This window comes from Gymnoscopelus microlampas, assembly GCF_963454915.1.
Source record: "Gymnoscopelus microlampas genome assembly, chromosome: 3".
NCBI lineage: Eukaryota > Metazoa > Chordata > Actinopteri > Myctophiformes > Myctophidae > Gymnoscopelus > Gymnoscopelus microlampas.
The window spans coordinates 36,221,815-36,232,999 of NC_139940.1; the positions used below are offsets into that span (position 1 = coordinate 36,221,815).

At 42.2% G+C, this 11,185-nt stretch overlaps 1 protein-coding gene across 1 annotated transcript; it reads left to right on the forward strand.

Annotated features, from left to right (window-relative positions):
• The first annotated feature begins 4,424 nt into the window (after positions 1 to 4,424).
• Positions 4,425 to 8,390, forward strand: id4 (inhibitor of DNA binding 4). Its single transcript, XM_084053042.1, has 3 exons — positions 4,425 to 5,188; positions 6,173 to 6,239; positions 6,893 to 8,390. The coding sequence occupies exons 1-2, from the start codon at positions 4,727 to 4,729 to the stop codon at positions 6,218 to 6,220; spliced, it is 510 nt and encodes a 169-aa protein (XP_083909168.1). The 5' UTR covers positions 4,425 to 4,726; the 3' UTR covers positions 6,221 to 6,239; positions 6,893 to 8,390.
• The last annotated feature ends 2,795 nt before the right edge of the window (positions 8,391 to 11,185 follow it).

Consider the following 11,185-nt stretch of genomic DNA (forward strand, 5'->3'; position numbering starts at 1 on the left):
GCACCTGAGCATGGGTCCTGCAACTTTGTTGAGTTTGTGTATGCTCCAAGCAGCAACACCCCAGTGGCAGTATTATTTGGTGTCAGCTGTGGTACCAAAACCCCAAGAAGATCAGTTCCTCACCCTTGCTTCACTGAGAAACCATAGGCTTTCTTCCAGAGATTTAGCACAGCACAGACAGATCTCTGTCAAAGTTGCAGGACCCATGCTCAGGTGCCAGTCACAGGCAGGTCGCTGAAAACGAGAGCGATTACCAACAGAAGCATATTGGGGGATTTTGCCGATTTTTGGGGGGCTACCCACACGTTTATCTGTGTTGCTCATTCCACGCGATCATTTGCACAATCCTTACAAGTTATACCTCGTTGTAAACGGGACTAATCAACGATAACAACGATAACAACGATATAAAATACAATACCAATTGGTATTATTATACAGACTGGTTCTTCAATCGTACTGTAACATATACTGTATACTGTATACTGTGTGTGTGTGTGTGTGTGTGTGTGTGTGTGTGTGTGTGTGTGTGTGTGTGTGTGTGTGTGTGTGTGTGTGTGTGTGTGTGTGTGTGTCATAATGGCATGTTCTGTTTAACATTTGACATTTCCTAACTCAACACCAAATGACTGGAAGGGCTGGAGACTGTCACAGTAAACCTGGTGTTATGTGGCCGTCATGTCACAAGATTTCATATAGTGAGACAAATGCTGTTGTAAGGCATAGCAGGAAGTGTCTAGTATAACCACAGATTCTGATGCCATAGATTGGGCATGAGGGAATTGCAGGTGTTATGCAAGCTGTGCCACCTGAGTGTGTGTGTGTGTGTGTGTGTGTGTGTGTGTGTGTGTGTGTGTGTGTGTGTGTGTGTGTGTGTGTGTGCGCGCGCGTGCGCGTGCGTGCGTGCGTGCGTGCGTGCAAACATTTTCTGATGTTGCTCCTTTAAGGGGATTTATTTGGTAAAATACTATAGTAGGGTTATGCTACATTACATGAAGGCTCTGTCATAATCTATCTATCTATCTATCTATCTATCTATCTATCTATCTATCTATATATCTGTCTATCTATCTATCTATCTATCTATCTATCAAACATTTCAGAATCCACAGCCATGTATTTCAGCTGAGTCTCCTACGTACAGTACAATTGAGTTTTATCACACGTTATCAAGGGTGCTGACAATAGCACAAACTGGGCGTTTTCCTGTACAGGACACGTGGATGTGTGTTGATTTGTTTTAGTAAAGTCAGTAGTCTGAGCTCCATTACTATTAGTGTTTACCTCACCTGTGTAAGCAAGGAAGTTCACCTATCTATTAATGAGTCTCCAGTTGCTTTGCTCTGCTCCCCAGTCAGCAGAGCCACAGGCCCTGTGGGGGAAGTACAGACAGAAGAGGTACAATTAGAGAAGTACGTGCTGAGGAACAATACGAAAAGCCAACAAAAGGAAGACAGTTATGCAAAGTCATTCTTCCTTTTTCTTTGTTACATGCCAACTGTGAAACATTGTAGCCTCACACATAAGCTTATTCCAGACAAGTATCTGGGAAAAAGACAGACACAAGATGAAAATACTAATAGATTGGTAATTTACCCATAATCAACCTATATAGAGATCACTCTGTTAGTACGCCAATCATTTTCCTGCTTCTAACAAAAATTGTGAGAATGATACATGTGTGAGTCATTACTACTATACTGTTTTCTCCTTGCTCTCCCTCTCTCTGCCCCCCACCTCCCATGCAATTTCTTCATTTTCTTTCTTTCTTTCCTGAAAACAACAAATGATGGCCCTTGCACAAAATAAATATCACCCACTGCTTAACACCTTAAACTTGTGATGTGACAATAACATAGATTCTTGATTCTGCATTGCCGTCCATCCCGGAATAAGGGACCGCAACTAGAGATCCCATAGCCAGTGGCAGAAATGCTAATAAACAGCTTAAATTTGGGAAAGGTAAAAAATGGACTTCCTCACTACCTGCCAAGGCCAATGGTCAATGCCCATGTGCAAGTTCAGATCTATTGATCAACCCACTGAGGAGAAAAAGAATGAGGACAGACGGACGGGAGGATAGTCTATCCTCCCAGACCCGGTCACTTATTTTTCCTCACACACAAGTTTCCTAGCAGAAAGACTTCTATCAGAGGTTCATACTAGATACCTTTCTGAAGTCGCCCCTGAGCAAAACATTGTTGCACACATTACTGAGCAGAACAACCACTTTCCATGACAACTCAACACAGAGAGAAAATGAAAGAGAGAGAGAGAGAGAGGGCGGGGGGGAGAGAGAGTAGAGAATAACAGTTTAACCCCATTTAAGCTTTTCAATATTCATGGCAGAAGGGACTATGGCGGTTCCCATAAAGTTTGGGACATTAAACCTCCAAAGAAGCACTGAGGTGGGTGTCATCCCCTTCCCCGAGTCTTCAGGGCCCCATATTTGTCCTGGTTTGAAAACAGGAAAACACTCAAGCAGGCTTACTACTACCTAACTGGAGTTATGTGCCTAGCGTCCATGTTGTCTTGGCAACCTGGCTGACAGGGAGCGAGACAGAGAGCAAAACAGAGAGAGAGAGGGGGAGAGGCAAGAGGGGAGAGAGAGAGAGAGAGTTGAGAGAAAGAAAGAAATGAGGGGGGAGAGAGGAAGGAGCGATGAAGAGAAAATGAGGGAAAAAGGAGAGGAAAAAAACTGTGCTGGAGCAGAGAGTTGAGTGTGAATGGATGACGTCACGGTCCGGCGCCAGGCAGTCTGCCCGGCGGGTCGCTGAATAAACGCTGTCAGAGGGAGGGAGCAGAGGGAGCAGAGCGTCGCAATATGGGCCCTGGGAGTGGAGGAATGTAGAGGCACAATAACGCACACAGCTGGGTAAAGGAATGGGAATGTGGCGCAGGCGGGCGGCCCGCCAAATTATAGGCTGTCCCCGCATGGCTCCCATAGCGTTTTATATTAAACGCACTTTGTTTAGACAAATATTTCTCATGTCAAAAAATAATGCACACCTTGTGATCCAGAACCAATAACAAAGACACGCGAATATTTGTAATAAATGACAAACATACAAAATGAATTTCAATACAATTATATATATTTTTTTTTAGCGTGAGAACACTTAGTTATCATTTTAATTACCATTATCGGATATGATCCGATATCAGATTTATGTATTCAATTTTACAAGCTGGTGGTGCATGGTTTAAGCATACAACATGTACTGAAAATATGTAGTGGCAGCCTGTGCGTAATTACGCACGGACAACAGCCAGCTATCTTTGGCTAATCTGTCCAATGAAATGGAAAATAGCATATCACATTTATGGATCAATTTCACGATTGTATTTTTCTCATACTATTGTAGTTTACACAATGGGCAGCCAGTATGTGTCTTAGTTCATGTACCTTCATGGTTTGTAAAACGTGCGCACGCGCGCACGCACACACACACACACACACACACACACACACACACACACACACACACACACACACACACACACACACACACACACACACACACACACACACACACACACACACACACACTTTTCTTCTACACAGACGATCAGGCAGCCCACTGCACGCACGCACGCACGCACGCACACGCACACACACACACACACACACACACACACACACACACACACACACACACACACACACACACACATACAGAATGAGACACGCCTTTTTATAGGCTCCGTTGTTCCGTCGGTGGGCAGCGGGCAGTGTTGCCAGGTCCACTTATTATAAGCCACTTTGGACTTGTTTGTCTGTTAAGTCGCTTGTAAATATTGGTAGTTGCAGGTTGCAGTTTTTTGGGTCTTGTTCTAGTGTGTAGTTGCATATTTTGGGCTTGTTTCCTAAATGTTGTTTAAACCAGTGGTTCTCAAACATTTGAGGAGGACCCCCAAATTATATTTGTCACAAATATATATTTGTGACAAATACATATTACAGATGGGGGGGTTTGTGGACAAATCATTTGTCCACAAACCCCCTCATCTGAAAATATTTTGTGCCAGGGACCCCCATACCAGATTTGTGTTGTTAAAATGTTTCAAGAAATGTAAAAAAAAAAAAAAAAGCAGATCACACAAGCTCACACTTTGAAAATAGCAAATCTACAAGCTTGTGACGCGTTAAATATCCGATCTACAAGCTCACAATGCCTCGCTATTATTAAAATAGCTGATAGCAATAGCATATAGGTTTTTAACTGCTCATGTGGCAAGTTGCTTCTTTTGGGCTTGTTTTCCTAGATCTGGCTGCTTGTTTCTCTCTCACAACCTGGCAACGCTGGCAGCGGGCGGCTCGTGATTGACCAGCTCTTCGCCCACAACTGTCAAGCAGCGGCGGCTGCTGGCTCCTCCCCTTTCCTCTATAAATGTAGGGATCTAGTCATTCCCTTCACGCCGTGTCTGGGTGAAGTAAGAGAGCGGGATGTGTTGACAGAAACACAATTAAAACGCCTTATTTTCTCAGACGGGTTTTTTGTGTGATCTTGTACTTTCATCAAAACAGGTACTACAACAATTTAAAGCGTTTTATAGTGTCGTAACTCGCAAATAAATAACTACTACTACCAGTCCTGTAATCTCGCTCGTAATATTCAAATAACCGGGGTTACGTTAGTAACCTATAGTTTCGTGGGTTGTGTATTTTTTTTCCCCCGTCTCCTTTTTCTGAACCGTGCGTTTTTTCCCGTTGTCATCTAATAAAATGAAGGCTATTACTCCGGTCCGCGGCCCCCAGCAGAAGGATTCCTCCTCCTACAACAGCAACAGCAGCAGCAACGATCTCCCTTTGCACTATCTGTCGGAGCACAGCCTCAACATCAGCCGGTGCAACAACAATAAGATGGAAGAGGAGCAGGACCTGTTCTGCCTGCAGTACGACATGAACGACTGCTACAGCCGCCTGAAGCGCCTGGTGCCCACGATACCGCAGGACAAGAAAGTCAGCAAGGTGGAGATCCTCCAGCATGTCATAGATTACATCTTGGACCTGCAGCTGGCGCTGGAGACGCACCCATCTCTCAATAATAGACCACCACAACAACAGCAAGTGCAGCAGCAACAGCAGCAACAACAACAGCAGCGGACCGGGACGTCATGCCCTCCTCCTGCCTCCTCCATCAACCCCAGCCGGACACCGCTGACCGTACTCAACATTGACCACCAGGTAAAAGGAGCGTTCATCTTCCATCTATCTGAGCAGTGGTTCTCATCCAGTGGTCCGGGGACCACCGGTGGTCCTTGAGCGGGGGATCCAGGTGGTCCCCAGCTAAATGATGGAGAGTTGGTGATCAAATGGACCCTTGTAGATCTTTAACTCTTGAGAGCGTAAAACGAAACCAAATGGACCCGTTTTACGCTCTCAAGAGTTAAATTATTGTTAAACATCTGCATTACTTAATTAAATAATTGTTATTTTGATCAACGTTTGCCTGTTATATCTCCTATGGTGCCACGTCAATACAGCATGGAATTGTGGACAAAATCGTATCCAACCATAACAAAATATTCTTAAGTCTTGGGTCTGAGAGTCTAAATGTCATCAAATGGTGGTCCGTGGCTCAAATGCCGAATAAATAATGGACCTTTTATATGAAAAAGGTTCAAAACCACTGATCTATCGGTCGGGACACGCCGGCCGGGACCCATGGCTCCCTCTCTCTGTCAGACAGACACATGTCCGCCCGTCAGACAAAGCGCGTCGTTCCCGTTATGTGTCATTGTCCTCTCACATTTGTATCGGCTCTATGGAAACTAGCTTAGAAGAAAAAATAAAAACAAAGATTTTACCCTCACACACTGGCCTCGAAAATCACACGTAAACTGCATTTGGCGAGTCTTAAGATTGTGCACTTGATTGTGGGCTTAAACGATTTGCATCATAATGACTGTGAGCGTTTTGCTGTGTGACAGAGGCCCACCTTATCACAGGATAGGTGAAGTACCTCAGCTTGCAGCCCACTCCACTGCTCACAATACAGCCTATTTGTTATTCAATGGGCTATAATAGAATTTATTATGTAAGCTAATAGCCTGCTCATTTTATTCTGCTTCGCTGTAGCCCATCATTTATTTTGTAGGCAACAAGGCCTATAATGTATTTACTGTTATCACTGAGGGCTAAAACATTTTCCTTCCTTTTTTTTTTTAGAGGACGTCAATAGTCAAAAAGCCGGAGGACTCAATTTTATGCCGCTGAAATAAATAACGACACAATGGTAAGTTGACTTATTACTATAACGTTTCAACCATGGCTATTTAAACTGCATTTTTTGTATGAATGTTTTTTGTGTATCATCAATTGTTGAATTGATTTTATCCCATCAATAAGTCACGCTATGATGGACATGAGGGATATTCAACTCTAGCCTCTAGACAACATATTGGTGTATATATATATATAGGCTATAAGTGTAGGTCTTCAGTGCAGTCTGATTCATTTTGATTTTACTACATGCTGGGCCTGCTTTAGGTTGCCCAGCAAACGTCAGGAAAATAATAATTGAGGAACTGGAAATTGCCAATAACCTCGGAGGCAGCTGTGCATTGCGCAACAACTGTCCCTTGTGTAGCAATTCCCCCCCAGCAGACAGAGGGTTAAAGCGTCACCGTGGCCCCTCTCTGCCTGTGTCTCACGCCCTTTCTCTTCTTCGCCTTGTAAATGATCGAGGCCCGGTGGCAGTCTATTCTATTGCCTGCTTGCAGCTGTGTCTTGTATAAAAGTTTGCCCAAAAGCCCGGAGAACTGTGGTTGTTGTTTGACCTGGTGTGTTTTGGGTTGTTGATCAAGCATGGCCTCTGTTTTGTCGGTGGCGCCAGTCAGTCTGGAGCTCTCGGTTCACACACCCCCTCTATTCATCCCCCCTCCACAGGTGTGCAGCCCGCACAGAGCCGGTCCAAAGCCAGCAAATCTTCGCCAGGGACTCACACCCACTGGAGGCACAATCACAGGGGGATTTCAAAACCGCTGGGAGGAATTAAACAGAAATAATAACGCTATTTATATCACTTTTTTTTTGTTCAAATGAGGGGACGCAATATCCAAGCATCCCCTTTGTTCTTGCCATAATAACTTTATTTCTTGTAATTTGAATTTTATATGGGTGAAAGATGTGAAATCCTTTGCTGCGAAGTTTTGTTGGAAACTTGGTCAAGAACATATGAAAACAGTTGGTGAAGTGTGCATAAAATAGCTAAAAACAACAGTTTAAAGCTTTACTAAACGTTGAAAATAATTGTACGTTTTTGACATCTATTGTTTAAAATAGATGATTTGTGTTGAACAGGGATGTTCCCTGGGATCTGAAAATGTTTAATATTGTAAAGAAGAACAATTCTGAGTCGAGACAATTAAGATTGTACATATAAAGAAAGAAAATGTTCTATAAATGTATGTGAAAGGAAATACTTATATGCTTAAAATAGACTATTGTAATTATAAGATATTTTTATTAAAATGTTTTGTTTGTTTTTTTTGGTTATGTAAATATTGTGTTTTCACTTTTAAGTCTTTAGTGAATGAATGTGGTCATGCTCTGCCAATAAAGTCCTCACATCATATCAGTTAACTCTTCACAGTGTTTGGAATAGTTTTAATATGTAGCATGTCAAACTCATTGCAAAGATATTGAATGTGCACTGAAACGTCCTCCTGTGTAGATAATGTGGTGAAGGAGTTCCAGTCAAATTCCTCTACCTTATTTTTATTCGCCCTGCTCAGCTTTTCTCTTGAATTTTCTTTTTTTTTTATCGATTAACTATTTGTATTATGACAACAAGCTGAACCAATTAAAGCTGTGGTCACTCTGGTGTTTTAACCTAAAAAACGCATGATTTGGTTTACCTTTGGTCGTTGATAAAAAGAGTAGTTCAGTTACAGAACCTTTGGCAAGTGTAGAGAGAGTGTTTACAATTAAAACCACAGACCGTAACCTTAATGTCACTAGCTGCATAGCAGTGTTTATACTTGTACTGCAGGCTCTGTGATTCCTTTGGGTTTGTCTTTGTGTGGACATTGGCTCCTCTTAACGCATTAATGATTCACCACCTCAAATCATTAAACTTTGTTTTAATGAATTTATACAAATTGTGGACTAATGATTAACATCCTCCTTTTTGGAATACAAACATTGTGTTGGGAAATGACATTTGGTGAACACTGATTGATTTCTCTGCTGGAAAGTCATCAGCCATTGTTAATGTAAAAAAAAAAGGAAAAGAATCCTGACATTTAATGCCGAATTTACCTCACCACCCTCTTGCCAGTGTGAGAGGGAACTTGTACACTACTGTCAGCTGCACTGTTGGACTTGACCTTCACTGGCTTGTGAGTTGTCAAAACAATTAAAGGGTAAAGTTTCCAGGAAGAAATGTGTCGTCTCAAGTTTTCTCTCAAGGTGTGCATCTGGTTAATTTGTTTCAACGCCAATGCTGACAACAGCGATTATAAGGACAGTTGTGCAAAGGCAATAGAGTACTTTACCCATAATTTACTGTAAGTAAACATAGATTAAAATAATTTGGTTTATCAAGTTCACGCAGAATAAGGCTGAGTAAACGTGGATAATGAGATACAAGTCCTGCAGTGTCTGTTATGGACATTTTCAAATTTTCACATTTTAGTTTTTAAAAAATCTTTTCAATTGCATCAAGATATACATTAGAGCTTTACCAGGTGCATTTAAAATAAGGAGAGCCTAGAGTTGATTGATGTATATATAAAGTTAAGCAATGGTTTCTTCCTCTTGGACTGCTATAGGTCTATCTTTCTTCCATTAGATGATGTTTCTGAATCGTGCCCCCTAATGGAATTATCTGCTTTAGATAAAAGTGGTTAATGTGTTTTTTGTTTCTATTGCAGCTTATCTCCTGAATTGTGATGTATGAAGTATACATCTTTATTGATAAATTGAATAGATTATAATATTTATGTATTTTCTTTTAAATATTAGTTATTATCAGATGACATATTCAAAGTCATAATAGCATTTACAATACATGCAGCACACTTCTATCAGTTTGTTTAAAAAAATACTGTTTGCCATATTTGCATAATTCTCCATGCGACCTGAATAACACCATAGTCAAATGAATGAAGAAATATATATTTCTTAGAAATAGGAAAATGTAGTGTTTAGCTAATAACAACACAAACCAAAAGACAGGCCAGCAAATGTCAGGTCACAGTAAATGTCATTTATTTCAAAATGACAGTTATCTCGTTTTGGAAGGAAACTCTACGGTTACCCTCAACAACACAACGACCCTTGTTGGTTGGCTGTGTCCATACAGCAAATGGCAGAGAATGCGGGTTAGAGGGGCCTTTTGACACAAGCAGGCACAGGCCTTGTTGGTGTTACAGACATCTATCAGACACTCTGGCCTGTTCCACTCTGGGCATCTGAGGATAACGAGGCCAGACCACCTGTGTGTGTTTATAGTCCACAGTGAGAGAGACTGGCCCTGCTGCCCTTGACAAGCGCTGTCCTTGTGATGTGTAATGTGTGTGTGTGTGTGTGTGTGTGTGTGTGTGTGTGTGTGTGTGTGTGTGTGTGTGTGTGTGTGTGTGTGTGTGTGTGTGTGCGCGCATGCACATGTGAGAAAAGGGTGAGAGAGAGACAGAGAGAGGGTGGGGGAAAGAGAGAGTAATCTGTGTTTGTTTGCGGCGTGTCTGTGATGTGTGTGTGTGTGTGTGTGTGTGTGTGTGTGTGTGTGTGTGTGTGCGTGTGCGTGTGCGTGTGTGTGTGTGTGAGAGAGAGAGAGAGAGAGAGAGACAGTGAAAAAAAGCCAGTCTTACAGCGCAGGTGGCCAGGTTGACAGTTAGACCTTCTCAATATGATTAAAGATCTTCTCTGAGCCAGAAGGGGCACTACAGAGGCCTTGCAGTTCAAACCGTGCCTTAGAAGTCATACATGTGTGGCTGGTGGTGAATCCATGTTGAATGTGTTTGCCATGTGGGAAGTTCTACTTTATATCAATACATGTATTTGTGTGGAAATAGTGTTGATGGTGCCTCAGATGCCTCAAACAAGAATAGAGCAGTGATGATGTCACTGTTTGAACCGATGCACTCAAATCACGCTTAGGAATCCTGTGTACATGTACTGTATGTGGACAGATTATTCCTGTATAATCTTTCACAAATCAATCACCCATTCAATTAAAATTCCAACCACCTAACCACATGTGCACACAAATTTGGATACCGATTTTGTTGATTTCTTGAGCACACTTTATGAAACAGAAGTAATATTTGCGAAGAAAAAACAAAATAGAATATACCAAGGCTGATTTGAAAATAAAATCTGTATTTTCATGAAAACAAAGCAAGGTCAAAAACCAATGACCGTACACTGCACTTTTACAAAAATCCGACTTTTCCCCTCACTATGCAAAGAGGAAAATATTACCAGCAGTGGCGCATACACCCTTGATAACCCCCCAGCTGTGATTGCCAGACAGCCAGCATTCATTGCATCAAGGAGGAACATCTGGTCATGTGGACGGTGGTCATATACCTTCCACCTCCATGAAGAGAAGTGGTCCTTAATACGATTGAGAAATAGAGAGCATGGGGGTCTCTGGGGAGGAAACACCTCACATGTGGGTGGGGTTGTAAACCTTTCGGTGACTTGGCCGGAGCGTTGAAGCGCAATATTGTCCCATACGATGACAAAGTATGACATGCAGGCCACACATGCCCTCTCTCTTCTGATAGCATCATGCCTTGATACAACGCATCAAGGAATAGAATAGGCACTGTGCATAACTGTAGTTCCCTTTCCCAGAAGGTGGCATACCTGCTTCTTGTTCGGGGTCAGTTTCTCATAGCTTTATTTGATTGGCTCAGCAGCAGATTTGAACCAGAAACACATATGAAGGTATCATGTGTTTCCGGTACAAATGTGCTTTGATTGATTGATTGAAAACACAAAAAGCCCTAGGGGCTTGTTTCCATTGTGGTCCTGTCTATTCAATTCATCAAGACATTTAAAGACATACAATAATAAACAAGGCATTATCAACACTAGTAGCAATAAACGTATAATATATGTACAGTGAACAGTAAACTGTTGGGGGGGGGGGGGGGGGGGGGGTCATTTCTGATGTTAAGCTTAGAGGACTTTACTAGGACCATTACAAATTGCAGACAGGTGCTCTTTTAT

What these genes read in the sequence shown, in the direction of transcription:
- id4 (XM_084053042.1), top strand. Translation starts at nt 4,727, where the DNA reads ATGAAGGCTATTACTCCGGTCCGCGGCCCCCAGCAGAAGGATTCCTCC. An exon ending in TACTCAACATTGACCACCAG is followed by an intron (nt 5,189 to 6,172) that starts GTAAAAGGAGCG and finishes TTTTTTTTTTAG; the next exon opens with AGGACGTCAATAGTCAAAAA.